Genomic DNA, 26,535 nt, shown 5'->3' with positions numbered 1-26,535 from the left:
AAAGGGAGCGGAGAGAGGGTGGCGGGCAGTCAGGGGAGCCCAGGTCAGCCATGGAGCTGTACCTCAGCGCCTGCTCCAAGGCCGCCACCCTCGCTGCGACAGAGACAGCCACTAGCAGCCTGGTCACCGAAAGCCAGCAGTGCGGAGATGTGAGTAGCAGCAAGGCGTTCCTGGTTGTCCTCCTGGGCCTTGCCGAGACCGCGACGATGTGAAGACAGGGAGGGTTTGTGCCCAGGCCTGGTTCAGGTCTTGGAGCCTCCCAGCTTCTGCGCTGAACCACCAGCAGCCTTGGTTCAGGTTGTGCGGGTGCTGGGAAGAACTAGAGAATCCTAGAAGCAGGAAGATCTTCGGGGCAGGGGGCAGGGTGGACCTCTTCTAGTAAAAGTAAAAGTCTTTTAAGGAGAGATGACCATGGCCTAAAATTTTAAATGCGTAGTATCTCCAAAAAAAAAAAAAAAAAAAAAAAAAAGACGGTAATTCTCTGTGTCCGACAGGGTGCGCACAAAACCCACTTTCCAGGCATTGGGGCAGCTCAACTATTGGATATGCCTCTGGGAGTCAAACTGCCTATGATCCCTGGCAGCAATACTGTCTACTATACCACGAATTTAAGTGAAAAGGTAAAGTGATTTCTGTGTTGGTTTGCTTTGCCTCCACCCCCTTTTTTGGGGGGGGGATTAATGGTTTACAGCCAACGGTAAAATACAGTCGTTGGTACATTGTGTAACATTTCTTAGTTTTCTGCATAACACTCTAACCCCCTCCCCCCCAGGTCGTCCTCTGCCATCTTGTGCCAGGACTTGAACTCTACCCTCCACTCCAGAGTCTTGGCTGCAATACACCAACTCCAGTCCAAGCTCTGCTTTGTGTTTTCCCTTCGGTTCTTATTTTTCAACTTCTGTCTATAAATGGGATCACCCCATATTCATCCTTCTCTTTCTGGCTTATCTCACTTAACAAGATTCCTTCAAGTTCCATCCAAGATGAGGTGAAGAAGGTGAATTATTATTTTTGCCTCCAGGACTAATGCTGGGGGAGAGGGGGGGCGGGGAGTTGATGCTTACACTATGAACCCACTGCTCCTGGTAGCTATTTTTCCTGTTTTCCTTCCATTTTATTTGATAGGACAGAGAGAGAGACTGACAGGGGAGGAGGAAATAGAGAGGGAGAGAGAAAGATAGACACCTGCAGACTTGCTTCACTTGTAAAGTGTCCTCCCTGCAGGTGGGGAGTAGGGGGCTCGAACCTGGGCCCTTACACATAGGCACATAAGCATGTGAACTTAACGAGGTGTACTGCTGCCCAGCCTGAATTCACCATTTTTAATAGCTGAGTAGTATTCAGTATATATATATCTCTCAACTTAAACTCAGCCACTCATCTGTTGTTGGACACCTGGGTGGCTTCCAGGTTTTTCTTTGCCCCTTTCTAGTTGCTTATTTCTACTTATTAAATTCAGGGGAAGCCCACCACAAAAATGTGCGCTACAGTTCACAGGACTTGAATAGAATCCAACCCATACCTAACTGAAGGAATTCTTTAGGACGCATACCAGACAACTTCAGCTAGTGTGATTTGGAAAGGGATGAATCATGGATGAGGAATACTAGATTACTCTTTTCATTTATACTTTATGGATCCAAATTAACTTCCTTTTTAACAGCACTTTCTATGTTCTTAGTGAAATTTTATCAGTGTTGATAGGTAAGTATGTTTTGATTTTTAGCCAATAATAACTTGTACAAAAACTTGCATTCCAGAACATTTTTCTACTGCTTTATTTTGAACTAAGTTTTATTTCTCAAATAAAGTGAAAAAAATTTAAATTGAGTCAACATGCTTAGTACTTAACCTCTCTTTACTGGGAAAGACATAAATGTCCTAAATAGACTCCATGATTTGCCCTAGTTTTCCCATTCTGTCTCTTTTCCTATGCATATTGTTCGTTTCTTTCCCATGAGATCTTTTAAAACTACCATGTCTTCTAAACCCTTTGCTAGACTTGCACTCCAAGAGAGACATAGGCTTTGATTTCTATACCACTACGAATGAACCATCTTTTGACATTTTTTTCACTATAATCCCCAGATAGTTTCTAGTCCTTAAAAATTTCATTGCCCATGGTTTATATGATACTACTTAGTACTGTAATTTTGTAATTTAATAGTGTAAATGATACTGGGCTATAGTAATACACTTTACTCAATCCTTTAATGTCAATACTTCTAGTTCACAGAAACATTTTAATCCTCACTCTTAAATCTTCCCCAGTTCTTGAATTAGTAGCTAATGATAAGAGATTCAGTACATTCTTTTTTTAAGTGATTATTTTGATCAATATCAAAAATTCTATGATAGAATTCTAAATGAACACTATACTGTCTATGATGTCATAAAAATGATCAGTATTTGAGATTTACCTATTAAGCATGATTTCCTAAAGTTTATCTAGTTTCTGGAAGAATACTATTTTCATTTTTGATGTTACTTTATAAGTGATTTAATGTCTTATAAGAGCAAAGACTATAGAGGTATAGTTTCAAACAAAACCCATACTTCTCTGCGTAGTAAGCACTATATTTAGTTATGAGAGACAACTTGCTTACTATTCACTGCGTTATTATGAAAATGACAATTTATAAGACAGTTGTCACATGAATACAGTTGTTTTTTTTTTTGTCTTTCCCGGACAACTGTCTGGACACCATTTCCAAGTCTGTGTGCTTTAATTGTTTCATTCCACCTAAGAGTGGGACCACCTGGCAGTTGTCACTCACTCTTTTATTTCACTAAGTATAACCACCTCCAGTTCCACTAATTTTCACCTGAAGAATACACCACCATCTTCTACAATTACAGAGCAGTAAGCCATTGAATGGACATCCTATCACTTCTCTATCATTTGTGGATGGGCATTTAGATTGCTTTCACTCATTGGCAATTGTGAAAATCTAGGGTGAACATACCCATTCTCATTAGTGTTTTCCTTTTTACATATGCTTATGAGAGGTATTGCTGGACCAAAGGTATTTCTATGTGATGCACACATATCTTTGGCTGATTACTGGGTTGTGTTTATCTCGTTATGCACCTTTTATTTCGACATGTAGAATTCTTTAATTTGCATCATTCTGTTAATTATTTTAATTCCCCTTGCTTATGGAGTCAAACTTTCAAATAATGTCTTTGATATGACATTTTGGGAAAATTTCATTGATGTTCTCATCTATGTTTTTCATATTTTTAAATATTCCAATTATTATTCTTGGATAAGGACAGAGAGACATTGAGAGGGGAAAGGGAGATAGTAAAGAGAGACATGTAGCACTACTTCACCATGTGTGAAGCTTCTCTCCTGCAGGCGGAGACAAGGGGGCTTGAACATTGTAAAATCTTGTGCATTGTAAAATCTGCTTTCAACTCGGTGTGACACCTGCTGGCCTCTTTTGTCATATTTTAAGTGATTTATTTATTAATTGAGGGAGCGGAAGACTAGACATCAGTCTAATGCATGAATGCTTGATCACACTCAGGACTTCATGCCTGAAAGGTCACTGCTCTATCCACTGAGCACTCTTCTTTGCATAGTTTCAGACCTAATATCCAGGTCTTTGATCCATTTTGTTGTATGATGTTAATTAATTTTGGTGTATGGTGTTAAGTGGCTGTCTAATTGAATTGTTGTATTTGTCACTGTCTAGTTTAAATCTTCAGTTTATAATTTATAACATTTTTTATTCTACTGTTGTTAAAGGCACTGGCATAACATTCATTGAGAGATTTTTTTTCTACTTCATTTTTGAATTTTTAAGATTATATAATTAGTATTATCACTCTATCCTTTGAATCTGATATATTCATCTGGAAGGGGGAGAAGGAAAATAGAGAATCTTAGCATTAGCTTGACAAATTCTATCTTATTTATTTTTATTTTCTTCCTTTTCTTTCCTGGCTCATGGACAGGAACTGATAGAAGTTAGTGGAAACTTAATTGACTGAAGATGGAATTTTGGGGGAAATTCAAGTTACTGGGTAAAAGAAGAAAGATAAGTAGTTAACATTGTCCAAGATTTTCTGTTGCTGCTATTTCCCACACTTCCTTATTTTTGTATGGTTTATTTTCAACAAGCATTCTCATCATTTCATGGAATGAGATTGAACATTGGAAATGATTTATTTTATCTTGATATTTTTCTTTTTAAAATTATTTAAATATTTATTTATTCATGAGAAAGATAGGAAGAGAGAAAGAACCAGACATCACTCTGGTACGTGTTAGCTCGAGACTGAACTCTGGACCTCATGCTTGAAAGTCCAATGCGTTATCCACTGTGCCACCTGCTGGACCACTGCTCTTTATTTTATTAGTGATTTTGTGTTGACAAGATTGTGGAGTAAGAGGGGTACAATTCCACAGAATTTCCACCACCAGAGTTTCACGTCCCATCTCCTTCCTTGGAAGCTTGCCTAATCTTTATCCCTCTGGGAGTATGGTCCCAGGATCATTGTGGGGTGCAGAAAGTAGAAGGTCTGGCTCCCATAACTGCTTCTCTGCTGGACATGGGAGTTGACAGGTTGATCCATACTCCCACCCTGTTTCTTTCCCTAGTAGCGTAGGGCTCTGGGGGAGGTGGGATATCAGGACTCATTCGTGAGGTCTTTGTTCAGGGAAGTCAGGTTGGCATCATGGTAGCATCTGCAACTTAGTGACTGGAAAAGCATTAAGATACAAAGCAGAACAAATTGTTTAGTAATCTGGAACCTAAAGGTAAGAATATAGCAGATGAGACTTGGGGTCTTCATGTTGGAAGAAGCTAGGAAGTCTATTTTAGGTCTATTCCAAGGGGCCTGTGACTTTACTGATTTTTGCCTAAGCCGACAGCTAACATGCAAGTTTATTTACAGCTTTTTCGACCTTCCTATGGTTTCAACCTAACTGATCCTTATTGTCGACTTTTGGAAAATCAATATAAAAGTCTCCATGATCCACATTTACGAACATACTATAGACGCAAAGATATCCTGAAGCGATTAAAGAAAGGTGGATATGTCACCAACAATAATAAAGTGGGTTGCATATTACTTCTTTTTAATAATCTAAAATCTACAAGACTTGATAGAAACTTGCTTCTAGACTATACTGGCAATGAATTTGTAACTTCTAACATGAAATACCTGATGAATTTTTTTTTTAAGTTCTATAGTTGTTTCTTAAGGAAGCTACTTCTTCCCTCACTATTATTCTTTGCAAAAAGCTGATTTATTCATTAAAGACAGTGTACCGTTTTCAAAGATATTTCTTACAATTTTTAAAATCTTGGGAGATGAGAAGTTACCTAAACTAACCTGACTGAATTCTTATCAACAATTCTTACTGGAGTTAGACATAATCATTATAAGCATTTATAATAATCATAATATTGATTCTTAGAAAATAACATCAATTTTGTATATTAAATTTCTTTCCATGACATGAATTATATTAATAATGTTATTTGAATTAAAATGTCCAATTATTTAACAATTGCAAGAGCTGAGCAGTGCTCTGGTGTTTTTTCTCTGTCTCTCTCTTTCCTCTGCATCTCTCTCTCAAAAACAAAATAAAGAAAATATTTAAACTACTTGAAAAATTGTTAGCATTTTATTACTCTTAATACTATGCTACCAAGTGTTATGTTATTGATGTTTTCATTCTGGAAAGTAGTTGCAATGATTGTTAAATATTTGTGTTTATATGTCCTTGTGATCACTGTTTTTTTAGATTGTATGCACCTTGAGGGAATTGAATAAATACAGGCAATATCTTACAAGCTTAAAATTAGACTTTGAAAGAAACTATATAAGAGAACAAGTAAGTTAAATACTTAAAATTGGTTTATATATGGTCTAGAAGAAATATTTGCTTGTTTTATATTTTCCTATAATACTTTTGCTGTTAATTTTGACAACTCAGATGTAAAGAACATATATTATTTTTCAAATGAAAATTTATAGCAAAAATAAACACTATTTTTAATTAAGTTGCTGCATTGGGGTAACTCAGGAATGATACCAAATTATCTTTTAATATCTATCTCAATCTTAGCTTGAATAATTTAATAATTGAATCTCTACTTATCTGTGTCCCTTCTTTGTGATCTGCTTGGGGTCACTAAGAAAGAGGCTATTGCAGCAGTGACTATAAGAGTCTTTTATAGGGAGCTGGGTGATAGCACAGCGGGTTAAATGCACATGGCACGAAGCACAAGGACCAGCTTAAGGATCCAGGTTCAAGCCCCCGGCTCCCCACCTGCAGGGGAGTCACTTCACAGGCAGTAAAGCAGGTCTGCAGGTGTCTATCTTTCTCTCTCCCTCTCAGCCTTCCCCTCCTCTCTCCATTTCTCTCTGTCCTATCCAACAATGACGACAACAATAACCACAATAATGATAAAACAGCAAAGGCAACAAAAGAGAATAAATAAATAAACAAAAATTTTATTTAAAAAAGTCTTTTATATTTTTAATTTAATTTTTTTTGTTGTTGTCACTGACATGTCACCACTCTAGGTGAACTTTTTCAAATAGAAAGAGATAAACAGAGCTAGAGAGAGACAGGGGACAGAAGTATAGCACAGACACTTGTACTGATGCTGAGGGTACAAGACTAGAGATGAGGCTGTGTGTGTGACCAGACCGGCACACTATCTAGGTGAGCTATTTTGCTGGCCTCTCACAGTAGAAGTAAGAAAAGATGGCTATCATTAATAGTTAGTAAAGCTCCACAGATGATTGTACTTTCACCCATGCAATTTATTCCTCCAGCAAAAATATGTTCTTAAAGGTGACGTGGGATGATTGGATGCTAAGGACATACATAATGACTTTTCTCTTTTTTTAATTATCTTTACTTATTTCTTGGATAGAGACAGCCAGAAATTGAGACGGAAGGGGGTGTTACAGAGAGAGACAGAGAGACACCTGCAGCACTGCTTCACCATGCGCAAAGCTTTCCCCCTGCAGGTGGGGACCAGGGCCTTGAACCCAGGTCCTTGAGCACTGTAACCTGTGCGCTCAACCAGGTGCGCCACCACCCAGCCCCTATATAATGACTTTTCAGTTTGTCGCTCCAAGTTTGTGTCAGCATGTGCGTATGTAGATGAGTTCTGTTTCAGAGTCATGAGATTTGGATAAAGATGACAATGACTTTATTATTATCCATTGATTATAGTTATTGTTTTATTATTTAAATATAAATACTTTCTATTTATATTTATAAGACACATTTACGTGAGATAGCCTATACATTGCACATATTTACACATAGATAATAAGTACACACAGACACACAGCTCAGCTCATATAACATTGTGTCTGGCCATTGCTAGGAAAGACAACATAACTTGAAGGGTCTGCTGTCATTATTACTTACTTTGTTTGAAGTCACAGTTTCCAAGAATTTATATTTTTAAAAAATCTAAGAAATAATTATTTACACACCTGTGTGTGATATTTTTCCCAATAGAAAATGCTTTCCAAACAAGTTAATAAGCTGCAGGAAAATTGTCAAATACCTCGACGTTCTGAAGTTGCCCGATTCCAAAATATGTTGTTACAGGAAGGAACACAACCCATTAAGGACCAGGAGCGCTTAATAAGACACAGGTAAGATTGGAGCACCTGTACGTATTACATGTATGTGTTGGCTTTTCCCCCTGTAACATTAGACACGAATGTGCTATTGCCCTCGGGATGAAAAGGAATTGGGAACATCATGGTGCCAACGTTATGAAGAAAAACTTCTTCCAGTGAAGACAGAATTTTGAAGTGTCTGAGGGGTAATCAAAATAGATAGCTGAAAGTCAAATAAATTTCTTTTTTTTTAATTTTTAAAAAAATATCTATTTTCCCTTTTGTTGCCCTTGTTGTTTTTCATTGTTGTTGTAGTTATTGTTGTTGTAGTTATTGTTGTTGTTATTGATGTCATCGTTGTTGGATAGGACAGAGAGAAATGGAGAGAGGAGGGGAAGACAGAGAGGAGGAGAGAAAGACAGACACCTACAGACCTGCTTCACCGCTTGTGAAGCAACTTGCCTGCAAGTGGGGAGCCCAGAGCTTACTCCAGTCCTTTTGCTTTGTGGCACATGCTTTTAACCCGCTGTGCTAATGCCTGACTCCCTTCAAATAAATTTCAAAGTCCTTATAATTGGAGAGGGAAGGGAAGTATCTTAGCACTTCTCTGATATATTGTTACAGCCTATCTTTAAGAGTTAGCAGCACTGCATTTCATGTAAGGCATCTGAGCACCCTGTCAGTGTAGTGTATCTTTCTGTTTTGATGACAGTTCCCTCTGCTGTGCAGAAACTTTTCAGTTTTAATGTAGGCCCATTGTTTTTTTTTTTTTTTTCTTTTGTGTTATCTTTGCTGTTGAACCTGAGTCTTTGAAGACAGTTCTGGAGCATAGATTGTGGAGTGATTTGCCAATGTTTTCTTCTATGTATTTGACAGTTTCTGGTCTGATGTTCATGCCTTTCATCCATTTGCAGCTGATTTTTCTGCGTGATGAAATGTAGTGGGCAAGTCTGATTCCTCTACAGGGTTTAGCCAATTTTTCCAACACCATTTGTTTTAGAGACTCTGTTCTCCAGTTAATATGCTGGGTCCCCTTGTCAAGAGTTAGACACTTGTAAGTGTGACGGCTTCTTTCCAGGCCTTCACTTCATTACCACTGGTCTGACACAACTTTATATTGTGAAATGCAAATGTGTATTTTTCATATTTGAAGCCAGTGTATCGATTTATTTTAGCCTTCTTTGAAAAACACACTCCTAAGCCTATTGAGTTATAAGTGCTTAGTTAGGAAGCTGGTTTAATATGTCTGTTCCAAAATTTTTTATTACATGGCCATAATAACAGATATACCTAAATATTTTTTTTATATGGGAAGATTTGTATATAGAACAAAATGTAACAAGTTGGTGAGCTCAGCTGACAAAAATCCTGTGAACAGAACTGATAGAAAAAACTAAGATTCATGTAATAAATAAAAAGCAAAAAAAAAAAAATCATTGGTTTAGGAATATCAGAGCAATTACCCCCTCATAAAACAAATGCCCAACTGACTTTTACTTATATCTAAACTTTTCAGATATTTGGACATGATAAGTCGGGAATTAGAGCAGCTTGAACGCACAGCAGAAGAGCAACGCTTACTCCAGCTAGATAGAGAAGACAGAAGACAGCGTGAGCGCGCAAGAAGAAAACTTAATCTTCGCAGAAAAATGGAAGAGGTGAGAGAGAATTGAAAATGTTGATAGAAAGAAAAAAAATGTGATAGGGTTTTTATGTACAAATAATTTTAGCTGGTTGAACTGATTTTTTTCTGTTCCAGAGCCCAGGGTATATCTAGGTCTAATTTCACAACTCATGGGCTGATATTTCATTCAGATACATATTCTAAATAAGATGCAGAAAGCGAGCAAGAGAGAGGAAAGATACCATAGCACCACAGCTGGAGCTCCGCTTCGTTTCAAGCATCCTGATGTAATGCCCTCTGTCAAACCTAGGCCATGCAAGTGGTAAAGCTAGAGTACTACCTAGTGACTAACCCGAACCCTAACCCGAACCCGAACCCTAACCCTAACCTAGTGACCTCCGCCTCTTGTCCAACTCATTGAAGTCACTTCAGATCTAAAGTAATCAGGACCCAAATTCATCATCCCTGTTAATGTAAATGTTACTTAAAATAATGAGACTGATGGGACACACTATATCTGCTCCTATCTGTGCTTAAGAGATGATTGTGAGAGCTAGTAGATACTATGTATTCTTATTCTATAGCCCTCTATATAGAGAGCATAAAAATAAACTTCATAAAAAGAAAAAGGCTATCAGTTTAACATTCCTAAGAAGAGTTCATCAAGGAAAACTCAAATCTAAAGCCAAAGTATGAGTTTTATTTTATTATTCATTTACTTTGGATTGAGACAGAGAAATTGAGAGGAGAGGGGGAAAGAGGAGAGAGAGAGAGAGAGAGAGAGAGAGAGAGAGAGAGAGAGTGAGAATATGACTGACATGTAGCACTGTTTTGTCACCGAGCAGATGAGGAGGAAGACCTTGAACCTGGGTCCTTGTGCACTGTTCATGTGCTCTGTGTGCTCTGTTGGGTTCTTCAACACCCAGCCCCTGGCATGCTTTGAGTTGTTTTCTGTTAAGCCCTCGATTTATTCTATTTTGTTTCTTGGTAGTGGGGAAGAAAGCACAATTCAGTGTGAGCTCATCACTCAATACAATTAACATTGTGCTCTTCAGGAATGGAAGACCAAAGAGATGCTGCTTCTCTCGAGGATTGGAGAGGATGTTAGGAGGGAAGCCAGAATAGAGGAGCAACGCCGTAGATGCAGAGAAGAGAGTGACAGGAGGGTAAGTAAACTTAAGTCTTCTAAGTGGATTTGAGAAGCTTTTGCTGGTTTAGGGTATATCACAGAGCAACAGATAGAGAGAGAGATCAAAGTAGCACGCTGCATATCCAGCAGCAGCGATGGAAATCAAGACCTCATGCTTCCAACTCCAGGGCTTTACCCACTGTGCCACCTCCTGAACCACACTAGTTTGCAAAAGCTATTTTCTTCATGTTTTTTGCAATATTTTGAGACAACTATGAACCAGTTGCTCCAAATAATAATACTTAACATGGACTTATAATAAATTTTTTTCTTGTAGTTCAGGTGGTGGGATGGTGAATAAAGTGTTAAATTTTCAAGTATGTAGTCCTGAGTTCAATACTTGACATCACATATGCCAGAGGGATGCTCTGGCTCTCTCTCTCTCCTTTATTCATTAGTAAATAAAATCATTAAAATTTTCTGCATTACCTATACTGCATTCTAACTATATTATAAAAAGTATTTATGTTACCTTATTTTTATAACATTATACTATAGTTATAACATGGCATATAACTACATGTATTTTTATTATATTGTTATAATTATAGATGACTTTTTTATTATTGAGGGGTTAATGGTTTACGCTACAGTTGTTGACACATATGCACAACCTCTCATCTCCCCATGACAGATGCTTAATGTTTGGAACTAGGAGTGAATATCTGACTGCAAGAACTAGAATTTCCTATAGAAAAATATAAGATGCACTTAAATTATAGAGCTATCAAAATACTTAAAAGCCTTTACCTTTGCATCTATCTTTGTCAAAAGATTTTAAAAAAATTTTGTATTATCTTTATTGACTAGAGACAGTCAGAAATTGAGAGGGTAGGGGAGATAGAAAGGGAGAAAGAGAAACATCTGCAGCTCTGTGTCACCACTTGCAAAGCTTTCCTTCTACAGGTGGGGACCAAGGGGGCTCGAACCCGGGTCCTTGTGCACAGTAACATGTGTGCTCAACCAGGTGCACCACCACCCGGTCCCATGTCAAAAGATTTTATCAGTCTAGCTTTAGCTTTGAACTGTCTTTTATATTTACACCTATTTGGTTGTAAGACATTTTTGGTTGTTTTTCTCTTATTTTGTATCTGTGATTAGTAGTAGGTTACATGATTGTAAGATTACAGTGTTCAGTTCCACCACCACAAGTCTGTCTCCCCACCCTGCCACTTCCCTAAGATAACCACTGTATTTCTCACACATCTGATAAACAGTTTGCTTGTTTCTATTTTTCTTTTTTAATATTTATTTATTAATTGATTGATTCCCTTTTGTTGCCCTTGTTGTTTTATTGTTGCAGTTATCATTGTTGTTGTTTTTGTTGGATAGCACAAAGAGAAATGGAGAGAGGAGGGGAAGACAGAGAGGAGGAGAGAAAGACAGACACTTGCAGACCTGCTTCACCACTTGTGAAGCTACACCCCTGCAGGTGGGGAGCCGGGGCTTGAACCGGAATCTTTTTGGCAGTGCTTGCACTTTGCGCCACGTGCACTTAACCTGCTGTGCTACTGCCCCACTCTCCCTGTTTGTTTTTTTTTAAGTTCATATGTATTAAGTCCCTAGATTCCACATAAGTGAAACCATCAGTAGTTATCTTTTATCTCTTTCCTTATCTTGCTAAGCATAACCACTTCCAGTTCCATTCCTTTTGTCCCCAAAAAATATCGTATCATCTTTTTGATTGCAGAGTAGTATTCCGTGAATTATATATACAGTAACTTCTTTAGCCAGGCATCTGTTGATAGCCAGTTAGGATGTTTCTGCTCTTTGGCCATTGTGAATAATGCAGCTAGAAACATAGGGTGCATATGTCCCTTTGGATTAGTGTTTCGGTGTCCTTGGGATAAATACCTAAGAGTGGTATCACTGGGTCTTAAGATAACTGCAGTCTCACTAGTTTAAAGACACTCCACACAGTCTTTCAAAGGGGCTGTACCACTTTGCATTCCCACCAGTAGCCTAGTAGAGTCCCTTTTTTCCCTCCATAATATTGCTAACACCTGTAATATTTTGATTTGTTGATGGAAACCATTCTCTCAGGTATGAGATGGTATCTCAGTCTAGACTTAATTTGTACTTTTCTAATTATAAGTGAAGTGGAACATTTCTTCATGTGTCTATAGGCCATGTGTATCTCTTCTTTAGAAACTGTCTGCTTAGTTCTTTGGCCTTCTTTTTTACTGGGTTATTTTCACTTCTCTTGTAGATCTGTACCAGTACTGTATAGATGTCTGACATCAGTCACTTACCATATGTACGATGTGTAAATATATCCTCCCATTTACTGAGTTGGCAGGTTATCATTATGTAGTTTGCTTATGATGTGTAGAAGTTTTCTAGTTCCATGTAATCCCATTTACTTATTCTTATATTTATTTTCCCTTTTGTTGCCCTTGTGTTTTTTATTGTTGTTGTAGTTATTATTGTTGTTATTGATGTTGTTGTTGTTGGATAGGACAGAGAGAAGTGGAGAGAAGAGGGTAAGACAGAGAGGGGGAGAGAAAGATAGACACCTGCAGACCTGCTTCACCGCCTGTGAAGCGACTCCCCTGCAGGGGGGAGCTGAGGGCTCAAACCGGAATCCTTGTGCTGGTCCATTTATTTATTCTTATTATCTGTTGTGGAAGTCTCTAACTTGCAATTGATATTATGCATAAATTAGCACTATTTCTATAAATAAAAATAATTTTATTTCTCCTCTCTAAATGTGGATGGAATTTGTTTCACTTGCCTGTTTTGAGTAAGCAGAATGTCCAGTATAAGGTAAAATAGAATAAGGGACCAGGCAATGACGCACCTAGTTGAGCATACACATTACAGTGCACAAGGATGCAGGTTCAATCCCCTGGTTCCCATCTGCAGGGGGGCAGCTTTACAAGGGTGAAACAGATCTGCATCTCTCTCTCTCTCTATCTATCTCCCTTCTCTTCTCAATTTCTCTTTGTCTCTATTCGAAAATAAAAATAAGTAAACATTTTAAAAAGAAGTAACAATAGTGGATATTTGTATTAAATATTTTTCCTCTCCTCTTTATAGAAATATTAGTCTGTTTTGTATGCTTTCAAATCTCTCTGCTTTTCTTTTTTGTTATTTTCTTAGATGTTTCCAGTACTTGGATAAGCTTTTCTTCTTTTTCCTATCTCTGTCTATCTATCTATCTATCTATCTATCTATCTATCTATCTATCTATCATCTGTCTATCATTTGTCTATCATCTATCTCTGTTTCTCTTCTCTCGCCTTTTTTTTTCCAACTCTATTTATTACTGATGTCAGGAACCAAGTGTGGAATGTCTAACATGCAAGTCTGGTATATTGCCTCTATACAGTAACCTTGAATAGCCTGGGTAGACTTCAGTCATCTTCCTGGCAATACATCTGTTATATTATTCATCTCACACATTTCAGAAATTAGCTTTGGTTCTTTATCCATCATCTCTGTCTCCTGTATCTTAGACATATATAGACTATTACTAGGGTATATGGTCTAATGTTCTTATTTTCATTCTAAAATTGGGGTCATTTCTGGTTTATGTTATAGGTCATGTTCCCCAGCCTTTTATGTTTTTTGCTTAGATGTCAGATATTGTACGTTTTACCTTTTGTGAGCTGAATATTTGTATTCACTTAAAAATACTAACTTTTGGGAGTCGAGCGGTAGCACAGCGGGTTAAGCGCAGGTGGCACAAAGCGCAAGGACTGGCGTAAGGATCCCGTTTCAAGCTCCGGCTCCCCACCTGCAGGGGAGTCACTTCACAGGTAGTGAAACAGGTCTGCAGGTGTCTTTGTCCTCCCCTCCTCTCACCATTTCTCACTGTCCTATCCAACAAGGATGACATCAGTAACTACAACAATCAGGCAACAAAAGGAAATAAATAAATAAATAAAAATAAATATTAACTTATGGGAGTAGTTTGTTGTATCAATGAATCTTGCATTTTGAGATAATGTGGGCATAGGTCTTTCCAACCACTGAGGCAAGGAACGTTTTTGTCCTCTACCCAATACCCAGTGGCTTGTGAAAACATTTCCCAGGTGACTGGGAAGATAGACATGATAGATTAGTGCTAAGAGCTGCTTCCTTCCTCCTTTGAAAGGACCTACTCGGTTTTTTTTTTGTCTTGGGTAAGTTTCTCATACAAATGTTCTTTGGCTGTAAACTTTAGGGAAACCTCTGAAGATCCCCATGTTTCTTTCCCTGTGTCACTATTTCTTTTCTGGTGCAGCCTGAGTCAATATTGTCAAAAGACACAGAAAGAAAAGTCACATTTCATGTATTTCATTATGTTCACCTGTAGGAACCCTCCAACGAAGATTTAACAATTTGCCCAAAGCCACCAGCATTTCTATGGGTTAATAGATCTTTTTTTTTTCCTCCTCCAGGGTTATTGCTGGGCTCGGTGCCTGCACCATGAATCCACCGCTCCTGGAGGCCATTTTTCCCCCCCTTTTTGTAGCTTCGTTGTGGTTATTATTATTGCCCTTGTTGACGCAATTCGTTGTTGGATAGGACAGAGAGAAATGGAAAGAGGAGGGGAAGACAGAGTGGGGGAGGGATAGACAGACACCTGCAGACCTGCTTCACCGCCTGTGAAGCGACTCCCCTGCAGGTGGGGAGCCGGGGGCTCGAACCGGGATCCTTACGCCGGTCCCTGCGCTTTGCGCCACATGCGCTTAACCCACTGCGCCATCGCCCGACCCCCAGGTTAATAGATTTTTATCTGACCTGTAACTGTATGAATTCCTCAGAGGTGTGTAGTGAGATAAATTGAATCTACATGTTAAACATACTCTATATGTCTTATAGCAGATGGAAATTTAGCGCTTAATTGCACTTATAAATTTGTATTCAGCATAATTTTGTAAGTCACAAAACTGGAATTATTCATTTTCCAACATGCTGTCATTTAAATGTTTACTTTGCATTTCTAAACAGAAAGCTGGCACTGACCAATGTATTATCTTTAATATTTTAGAAACAAGCCCTGCTAGAGAAAAAAATGGCTTATCACTTACAAAAAATGCAAGAAAATGGCATTAAAAGAGACGAAGTAGAAAAAAATGCATTTGATTACAAAGGACAAGAGGCAACATACTTTGAATGTGAGCATGTCAGATGCTAATATAGTTACATAAAAATGTTTATATGTATTTGTGTAAAAAGTCTTTTGTAAAACCTTTAACAGGATTGCTACCTGTTTATGCCTGACAAAATTCTAGGCATTTCTCTAATTCAAGTTGAAAAATAGACGTTTATCTAAAAATTTAACTAAAATCATTTGATCAGGGGATTTAGTTATATAAGCTTACCGCCATACAATCTAACCAAATTCTCAACACTTGAACAATATATTTTGCTAGTAAAACTCTAAAGATATGTACATGCCAAAATGGTGTTCTGCTGTGTCTAGCTATTAGGAATAGACAGTACCAGAAAAGAGAGAGAGAAAAGGGAAGAACAAGTTTGAGCACAGAGAAGGGAAAAAAGAAATGAAGAAAATTTAAAAGAAGGAAAAGGTTAGACTTAGCTCTGTTCAATATGTACAAACATCTCCCTTTTGTCCGATACAATAGCAGGGTTTATTGCATTAAGTAAACTACTAATATTAATTAAAATTTCATAACCAGAATAAAAGTAGACTTCTTTTAACTATATAGTATCATAGAAAGAACATGATAATCTATGCAGTTGTCATCATATCAATTCTGGCTATAGGTAAGATCCTGCCAGTGGCATTCTCATTCTAATCAGTTATTAACTAGACTCTACGGACTCTTGCTTTGGCTATTACAAATTTTAAGAGCAAGCATTTTTTAAAAATTTTCTTTATCGATTTAATAATAATCGACAAGACTGTAGGATAAGAGGGGTACAATTCCACACAGTTCTTACCACTAGACCCCTTATGCCATTCCTTCCATTGGTAGGGCAATAAAAGCTGGATAAGGGCAACAGACTGGCACATTTTAATGACGGTTCTTTTGGTCATTACCAGGCCACCCCATTAACTGGGACCCCTAGTCAGGGAATCCTGGGATTCCCATCTAGACATAATGGGCCTAGACCTCTTTTTTTTTTTTTTTTAACCAGAACCCTATTCAACTCTGACTGGTGCTGCAGAGGATTGAACCTGGGCCTTTGGAACCTCAAGCATGAAAATCTTCTTGCATAACCATTATGCTATCTACCCATGCCCTCCCTAATACAAACCTGTTTTATATACAGAAATCTGTTTGACCGTCTCTGGTTATCCTGGTTAAAAATTTAAAGATCCACATTATGTATTTTGTTTTGATAGATGGGGGGGGGGAGTGGGGGAGGTAACAAACCACAGCACTGAAGCTTTCCTCAGTACAGAAAGAGTCAGGCTCAAACCGGGTTCTAGCACAAGGCAAAGCAGCACACTACCCAATTGAACTTTTTCATTGACCCTCTATCTGCACCCTTACTACTTCTAAAGATCAGACTTCTTAGACAATCACTTAACACCATCTAGAGTCCAACCCAAGACAATCACTCAACACCATCTAGAGTCCAACCCAAACCACCAACTCTTAACTATATTTGATACTATTTGAAAAAGGCATCTAGAGGTGATATATATATATATATGTTTTATATATATATATGCATATATATATATATATATCAAATTGCTGGTTTAAATTCAAAATTACTTATTTCTTTTTTTTTTGATGGATTTGAGACTTTATAAAGTGGTCAGGTACCTTATATCCCTTCACAATTGTCATATTATCATGGGAAACATCCGTTCCAGCTAGAGATCAGAGAAAAGTGACAGCTGCATATTCTTTTTACTACAACTTTCTTATGGGCAGCGGCCTGTGTTGATAGCAGATCTCAGTTCAAATTCTGTTCTTAGTAGTCTCTTGGTTGTCTACATATTGTTGATCAACTGTCATTTTATCATTTCTCTTATGCTAATAAATATTGGTGAAAGTTGAAGGAAGTCTTTTTAAATTGCCATCTAATATTCATACCTCCATTTTGTTAAAATACTAAAACTAGCACACATATTTCATAGCTTCTTTAAGGAATATAATAAGGCATATATATATATATATGAAATATAAATATATATATATGAAATATCTGTGCCTTAAACACAGTATATATCAACTTTTACCTATTTAATGAAGAATAAGTTGTAGTAAGGATATAGCTTAACCTATTTGAACCACAGTTTCAGCATCTAAAAGTAAAATCAACACTCCAATAAAATTCCTACAGAAAGCACGAATGCTGTACCCTATAGTACGCTTTAACTCACTGTCCAATCAGTGATGTACTATGGACCTTTCCTACAACACAAGTTACAGTTCCTACTCTGGTGCTACTCTTCTTTACCGACTTCTCGGTCTGGAATAATGTGCTCATTTTTTCTGTAATTATTGAACATTCACTATAAACGAAACTGTGAAGTCCTCTCTCTCTCTTCTTTGTGTGTTTTTATTTGTTTATTTTCATCTCTGGGTCTTGCACATGCACATTTTAACTACTTTAAACTTTTCAGATAAAGACAGACAGACAGACAGAGATCATAGCACCAGAACATCCCCATGAGACAGTGGCACTTTATTATCCTGTGACTGGGTTGACATCATGGCCACATCCATGGAAAGACAGCATCCTGTCAAATAAGCTATCTTGCTGGCCCTCAAGTCTTTTTAAATAATAGCAATTGAAAGATCCCTTCTCCTTTGGTTCCTTACTAGACTTTGTAAAATTCTCCCTTATTATGTAGTGCAAACTGGAGACAGAAAGAAACTGTACTTGGGAGTCAGGCGGCAGTGCAGCGGGTTAAGCGCGCACGTGGTGCAAAGCCCAAGGACCGGCTTAAGGATCCAGGTTTGAACCCCTGGCTCCCCATCTGCAGGGGGTTCACTTCACAAGCAGTGAAGCCGGTCTGCAGGTGTCTATCTTTCTGTCCCCCTCTCTGTCTTCCCCTCCTCTCTCCATTTCTCTCTGTCCTATCCAACAACAACAACAACAACAGTAACTACAACAACAATATAAAAAAATTAACAAGGGCAACAAAAGGGAAAATAAATAATAATAAAATTTTTAAAAAAGGAAAGATGAAAGGTGGAACCTGGGTTGCAAGAAGGGCAAAGCAGAGCTGTTTCGCTGACCCAGTTTCAATGCTCTTAACTACCATATTAATTACCACAATACTTTTACTGCCACTTTCATATTTCACACAATACCCAGTGCTTGGTAGTGTATATGCCATATGGAACGTATGTGCCAATCCTTGCATTGACATTTATTTACATATATGTGTATTTGTATATATGATTTGTGTGTTTATGCAAATGTAAAATGTGTATATATGTTATGGATTATTGGATAGAAAAATATATATATATTCCAGAATAAAATTCTATGCGCTTAGGCTTATATTTCTTAAGTTGAAGGGATGATATTTCCAGAGTAATTGTCTTTTCCTTGATTACACATCTTTCCATCTTCTCTAATGCCTTCTCACAGTCTGATGCATAAATTAACATATGGCTGACTACCTCTTGGGCATGAAAGGATAGTCTTATGATTGCTTTTATTAAAATTTCCTTATATTCCTTTAAGCTTTTCCTCCAAAGAAGAAAAAGAAGGCTCACGACGAAGTAAAGACAGTTGATACTGCTGGCAACACAAAAGCAAATAAAGGAATACCTGGTAATTATATATTGTGATAAAAAATAAATAGTAGCTTGCAGAGAAACTAAGCTTGGTGATGACCTCTTTCTCTTAAATGCTGACAAGTTCTCTGATACCTGTGATCAAATGTCAGATTCAGAGTAATGCTTGCCAGCAGTGACACAACCTCTTGCTTTCAAAGTTTATTTACTAGTTATTGATTATATTAACATTATATGATCATTGTGGGAAAAATTAAATGCCCTATTGGCATTAATGAAAAGTACATGAGGCCTAACAAATTGAAAATAATTTTTAGTGCTTAAAGCAATTTGAGAAAACTCTGAAGTGGGTCAAACATGAAGTACACTAAATATAATATTACAATGTATTTCATTGAAGTATTCCTTTATTTTTTACCTTATGTTATTGCACTTTGTCTTTTAGAATTTACTAAGTTATACCAGGTACTCAAATGATAGCTTAAAAATTCTTCACGTAACACATTATGAAAATTATAAGACTCAGGGTTAATTAAGCATACCTAGTTAATTAAGCACGTATGTCACAGTGCACAAGGACCCAGATTTGGGACCCCACTCCCCAACTACAGGGGGAAAGTTTGCTAGTAGTGAAACAGGGCTGCAGGTGTCTCTGTCTATCACTCCCTCCCCTCTTGATTTCTGGCTGTCTCTATCTATAAAGATAATACCAAGAAATATATATCTATATATATATCTCTCCTTTAAAATCGAAGAGGGATTCATTCCACCATCTTGAACTCTGACCTGCATACCACTCCCCACCCCTGGCCCATGATCCTTTACTTTGATGCAATACAGCAAACGCAAACCCTTTGTTCTTACTCCTCAGCTTCTGTTCATGAGTGAAATCATCCCATACTCATCCTTCTCTTTCTGCCTTCTCTCGCTTGTCATGATTCCTTCTATCTGACCTGTCTTCTACTCTCAGAATCATGTAGAGTTAATTCATCTCTAAACTTTAAACTTGATGGGCCTCATTTTTAAATTCCAAAGTGTTTATATATGGCAACAAAGGGTTTTAACAACACACAAAATCATGACACCCTAGGTGATTAAATATAGACAATAAAACTAAATTATTAACATACTCTGTTAAAAGATGAAATTTGAAGTATATTGATAAATATTTGGAAGGAAGAGCTGGTACTTATGTTTATTCTAAGTGGATTATTCTGCATATTTCGTGAGTTTTAGAAATGTACAATGGTGGTATCATCATCCCTGTGTATTGTTAGAAGTTTTCTTCATTTCTGTTCACCATAGTCAAACTTTCTTGGGCTCCACTCCATCACTGAACACGTAAGTAGCCTAAACACTCTCCAAGCAGAGTTCAAAGCCCCAAATTTTGTATAGTCTCTGGTCTTGAGATAATAGATAGATGACAGACAGACAGAAGGAGTCAATGGTAGTGCACCAGGTTAAGCGCACGTGCACAAAGCACAAGGACTGGTCAAGGATTCCAGTTCAAGCCCCCAGATCCCACCTGCAGGGGAGTCACTTCACAGTCTGTGAAGCAGGTGTCTTTCTCTCCCCATTTCTGTCTCCCCCTCCTCTCTCCATTTCCCTCTGTCCTATCCAATAATGACAACATCAATAACAACAACAATAATAACTACAACAATAAAAAAAAACTAAGGGCAACAAAAGGGAAAATAAATAAACAAAAAGATAGTTTAAAAAGATATCTAGATAGACAGATAAATAGATGATTCTTTCAAATTTCTCTAAAGCGAAACTGAAACTGTACATTTTCATAATTTTGGCATGTGTAGACTTGTATGATCTTTCTTCCACACACACATACAGAATAGGCCTAATGCTGCAAAAACTGCCTTTTGAAGTCTCACCTTCCTCTACCCCATGAGTAACCGCCAGTGACTACTGATGTGTTCTCTACTGCTATATTTCTCCCCCTTCAGAGGTTCTTATATAGTATTTGACACTTGGTAATGGCTACTTTTACTCACCATGCCTTTGCAATCATGTCAGTTAACTGCACGTGTCAACAGTTTACTCTCTTTTATTTCTGAGTAACCATCCATTGTATGTACGCACCAGAGTCTGTTTTGCATGTGCAAACTGGAAGACATTTGGATTCCTGTCACAGAAAGTATAAAAATAGCAGTATTCAGCAGTTTGTGTAGTTGAGAGTATACTTAATGTTTACAAAGGAGGAGTCCTCGCGCGGTTTTCGAAGTGGCTACAATGGCACACACATATTATTCATTTTACTGTGACGTTCCTCCCCATCAGCAGTGCAGGAGAGTGTCATTTGCTGTGTATCTTTGTCACCACTGGCATTGTCAGCATTTATTAGTATAGGCATTCTGGTAACGTAGTGGTATCATATTGTGCTTTTTATTTTCCTGATGATGAATGATGGTAAATGGGTTTCCATCTGCTGTTTGTCTTTTGTGAATTCTGCTTCATTAATAATCTGCTGAAGCTTTCTGCTCATTTTTGGTTGGGTAGTTCTCTTATTGAGTTCTGGAAGTTCTTTGTAGGTTCAGAATGCAAGTCATTTTCAGATTAGGATGTACTGGTTTTTCTGTCTTTGACCTCCGTTTTCACCTTCTGTTCCAAGAATCAGTGTTTCTGTTTCTTCACCAATTATATGTTGTCTTGATTCTCCGGTCTTTCTTTCTTCAAAAATTGTAGGTATTTTAACTCATGTAGCTTCTCCATATAACTTTTATTTATAGCTTGTGCGTAAACGTTATTCTGGTACTTTTAATGAAGATATATATGTAGAAAGGGAGAGATTGTCTTGTGTTTTATTGGCATACTTCCTATCCTTATAAAGTTACAGTATTCTCTTGCTAATTACTGTAGCTTTCTTTATTACTTTATTTACTTATTGACTATTGTCTTGAAATCTGACAGTTCTCAAATATTTGCTACCCTTCTAGCTTTACTTGGTTAATTGAAGAAATTTGCATTTCTTGTTTAACCTTATTTTCTATTTTTCCCTTTTGTTGCCCTTGTTGTTTATTGTCATTTATTATTGTTGTTGTTATTGCTGTCATTGTTGTTGGATAGGGCAGAAAGAAATGGAGAGAGGAGGGGAAGACAGAGAGGGGGAGAGAAAGATAGACGCCTGCACAACTGCTTCACTGCCTGTAAAGTGACTCCCCTGCAGGTGAGGAGCCAGGGGCTTGAACCAGGATCCTTGAGCCAGTCTGTGTGTTTTCTGCCATGTGCGCTTAACTTTCTGTGCCACCACCCAGATCCCAGTTTGTTTGCATTTCTGTAGATTAAATTTTAGATCCAGTTTTCCCATTTCCACAAAGTTGGTTTTGGACTCACTGTTACTTTCCTGTCCTGTTGGAGAGCATCTCCAGGAGAATGTTGAATGTGATGGTGATTTTTCTGTATGATCATCTTGTTTAAAACTTAAGGAACAGGTTATCAATGTAAGTTAGGGTATTAGTTCTAAAGATTTGGAAATAGTTCCTTTTCTTTTTCTTTCTTTTTCTTTTTTGTTTTTGTCATCAGAGTAACTTTACCACTCCCAAGTTTCTTTTGTTGTTTGTTTTTTTTTTTTTTTTTAGATAGAAAAGAGAGAGAGAGAGAGAGAGAAATACACCAGCATCAAGGCTTCCTCCACTGTAGTAGGAGTCTGGCTTCCCCCAGGGTCCTGTGTACAAGAAATCATGCTCCTTTCTAGCTGAGATTTCTTGCTTGTACTTAAGAAAGTTTTTATCAGAGGACAGTCTCTAAAAGGTTTTGTCACAGATAGGGGTTAATTTTTATCTTAGTTTCCACTGAATGGATATTCTTCTACGTGTAGAAAATTACCTAGACTTGTTTTTGAATATTAAACCAAATCTGCATTCTTGCGATAAATTGCATTTATTCATTGCTCAACTGAGTTACATATTGTTAAAGTCAATTTTTGTTGTTTACAGTTTATTCATCTTCGTCAGAGAAATACTGAATGATGTTTTTTTATAAAATGGAAATATTGACAAGAGCATAGGATAAGAGGGGTACAACTCCACACAATTCCCACCACCAGAAATCCGTATCCCATCCCCTCCCCTGATAGCTTTCCTATTCTTTATCCCTCTGGGAGTATGGGCCCAAGGTCATTATGGGGTGCAGAAGGTGGGAGGTCTGGCTTCTGTAATTGCTTCCCCGCTGAACATGGGTGTTGACAGGTAGATCCATACTCCCAGCCTACCTCTCTTTCCCTGATGGGGCACGGCTCTGGGTAAGCAGGGCTCCAGGACCTATGGGTGGAGCCATCTGCCCAGGGAAGTCAGGTTGGCATCATGCTATCATCTGGAACCTAGTGGTTGAAAAATAGTTAAGATATAAAGCAGAATAAATTGTTGACTAATCATGAACCTAAAGGCAAGAATATTACAGGTGAAGATCTGGGGTCTCTGTTTTGGAAAAAGCCGGTAGGTCTATTTTAAGTATATTCCAAGGGGCACATGACTTTACTAGTTTTTGCCTTTACCTGACATCTAATATGCAGGTGAACCCAAGTTATTTTCTGGGGAGATGGTGTCAGAGTTGGAAAAAGGTCTAGAAAGCTGGAGGTTTTCTTTTAAGATCTTTTAATGATTTGATGTTAGTATAATTCTGGTCTCGTGGTATAAGTTAAGACAAAGAGCTCACTCTTCCATTTTTTGGAAAATGTGGATTAGTTTCTTAAATATGGGGCATAATTCAGAAGTGGGGTAACTACTCGTGGAATGATTTTGACTACATAGCCAGTTTGTTTAATAGAAAATAGTTGTCTGAAGTACCTATTTATCCATAAGTGAGTTATTAGTTTGCATTTTGCAAAAAGTTTACCCTTCACAGATTTCATGTATTTATTAATGAGAAAAATAGGAAGAGAGAGAAGAAGGAAACCAGACGTCACTCTGATACATGTGCTGCCTGGGACTGGACTTGAGAGTCCCAACACATTATCCACTGTGCCACTTCCTGGATCACCACAGATAAATTTTTAAGGACATTATCATACATTTTTCATAGTACTTCTTTGTGTGTTTTTTTTCAGTATTTAATGTTATCTACCAACTGTGTAGTAGTTTTTTTTTCTTCCTAATTTTCATGATACTTAAAATTGGAATCTTCTTTTATTTGTAATGTGGCTTTTCTCTTTGAACTTAAAAGCTCAGCTTATTTTATTTCTTCTTCCTACTTCTTTGATTTTTTCATTGCTCTCTATTTTCTCCTTCTCACTAAGTGTTAACAGTATATTTAAAAAATGGTAACTGGCGCACTACTGAGTCACCTACAAAATGGTACAAATACTTTTGAAAATCATTTCTCCAAAATTAAAGATGTACCTACCATATGGCTCAGGCCTTTCTATACTAAGAACTAAAAATACGGGAGTTGGGCGGTAGCGCAGCACGTCAAGGGCAGGTGGCTCAAAGCGCAAGGACTGGCATAAGGATCCCGGTTCAGGCCCCCATATCCCCACCTGCAGGGGAGTCGCTTCACAGGCGGTGAAGCAGGTCTGCAGGTGTCTGTCTTTCTCTCCCCCTCTCTGTCTTCCCCTCCTCTCTCCATTTCTCTCTGTCCTATCCTACAACGACAGCATCAATAATAACTACAACAATAAAACAACAAGGGGAATAAATAAATATTGAAAAAAGAAATAAAAATACATGTCTACTCAAATGATTATGTATGACAGTTTATTGTAGGAAGCCTAAACTGGAAACAGTCTTAACAATAGAATAAGAAATTATTCCTATAATGAATACTTCCTATAAATAAAAAGGAAAATCTCATTCAAACATATTGAGCAAAAGAAAAAGGGTTACATAAAATATGATTTAATAGAAACAAAAGTTTAGAAACTTTTTATTTTTGTGAGAGATACAGAGCAGTATTTTCAGGAATAGAAGTGTGATAGGAATGGGTCATAAGTGAATAAAAGGCTTTTGGATTGTAGTTATAACTTTAAAGGGGCCAGTGACAGTGGTACACCTGGTAAAGCACACGTTACCGTGCACAAGGACCTGGGTTTGAGCCCCCACTCTCCACCTGCAGGGAGAATGCTTAACAAGCAGTGAAGGAGGTTTGCAGGTGTGTCTCTTGCTCTCCCCCTCTCTAATCTCCATCCCCTCTCAATTCTCTCTCTCCTATTTAATATAAGTAGAAAGAAAAACTTCCAAGAATGCAGGCACCGGACTCCAGCAATAACCCTGGTGGCCACCTTCTGCACCCCATAAAAGAATTTTGGCCCATACTCCCATTGGGGGAGACATGTCAGGGTAAAATGAAACTGATCTTGAATTCCATCAGGGCATGAAGAGAAGAGAGGGAAAAAGGAGGGGCCCTGGGAAGTAGAAATCAGTATAGGTGTAACTTTGAAAAGAAGGACCTTAGAAAAAAAGGGCAAAAATATAGAGAGATTGACTGATAGAGAAATAATTGTCAACTTGTGTCTGTGACCTTGGGAGAAACACTGAAGTTTCCAATGGAGAAAATGAGGGTACAGAGCTTGGGTGTTGGGAATGACGAGGGATGAGGGCAATTCTACCCCTGTTACTTTGTAATTTTGTAAATCACTAATAAAAATGGGCAAATACATAAAATGTAGATAGATAGTAATAGAAATAATGATCAACCCATACATGTGACCTTGTGAGAACTACTGAAGTTTCCATTGGAGGACTTAGGGACACAGAACTCTGGTGGGGGAGGACAATAAATACCTCTGTTATCTTATAATTTTGTAAATCAATATTAATTACTAATTAAAATAAGTGTTATGACTTTAAAATTGGTGATACTTGTAAAGTCATCGGACATTTCAATTTAAATGAAAATAGTTCATTGTTTTTCAATCATGTAACATAGTGTTTCGCTTTTATTTACTTTCAGGACCTATGGTAAATAACATTTATGACCCTCGAAATAGTTCAAAGAATGTTGCCAAGCACTCAACAACTACAGTTGTTTATCAGTCAGATATCCCGGATAATGGCACTGAAAAGGTAGACTTTTAAAAGTTTTATAAGATGTTTATTAATTGATCATAGCTTTCAACTTAATCAGTTTTGTCAGTATGACATGGATTGATGGGTTAGGACTTTCAGGCCTGTTCACAAGATGATCACTCTCCCTGAAAGTATTGAGTTACCTCTGGGCTACATTTATTTTACAGATTGGTAGAAACTTAATTCAAACAAATATTTAATAATCACAATGATAGTAATAGCTAATGTTTATAGAACATCTATGATCGACCAAGCCCTAAAATAATCCAGAAGGAAATAAAACATATAGAAACCGGGTTACATAGGATACAAAGATAAGATAAACAAGACTTAATAACATTTTGTAAGGATTCTATCTAGTGGAGCAAGTCAACACACGCTCAGTTACAATAACGTACAAGTCAGCTGTGATAAATCCTGCAGTGACAGAGTTGA

At 37.5% G+C, this 26,535-nt stretch overlaps 1 protein-coding gene across 1 annotated transcript in view; it reads left to right on the top strand.

The window, feature by feature from the left end:
- Positions 1-33: 33 nt before the first annotated feature.
- FSIP2 (fibrous sheath interacting protein 2) overlaps positions 34-26,535 on the top strand; it is an 83,539-nt gene continuing 57,037 nt past the window's right edge. The window contains exons 1-10 of the mRNA XM_060177611.1: positions 34-149; positions 495-620; positions 4,906-5,067; positions 5,762-5,851; positions 7,502-7,641; positions 9,125-9,266; positions 10,288-10,398; positions 15,400-15,526; positions 19,032-19,121; positions 25,985-26,097. Of these exons, the coding sequence (XP_060033594.1) occupies positions 51-149; positions 495-620; positions 4,906-5,067; positions 5,762-5,851; positions 7,502-7,641; positions 9,125-9,266; positions 10,288-10,398; positions 15,400-15,526; positions 19,032-19,121; positions 25,985-26,097 (1,200 nt within the window). The 5' untranslated portion in view covers positions 34-50. The remainder of the gene's footprint in view (positions 150-494; positions 621-4,905; positions 5,068-5,761; positions 5,852-7,501; positions 7,642-9,124; positions 9,267-10,287; positions 10,399-15,399; positions 15,527-19,031; positions 19,122-25,984; positions 26,098-26,535) is intronic.

This window comes from Erinaceus europaeus, chromosome 18 (assembly GCF_950295315.1).
Source record: "Erinaceus europaeus chromosome 18, mEriEur2.1, whole genome shotgun sequence".
Lineage (NCBI taxonomy): Eukaryota > Metazoa > Chordata > Mammalia > Eulipotyphla > Erinaceidae > Erinaceus > Erinaceus europaeus.
Note: the sequence above shows the minus strand (reverse complement) of the source record. Positions and strands in the feature narration are given on the sequence as shown.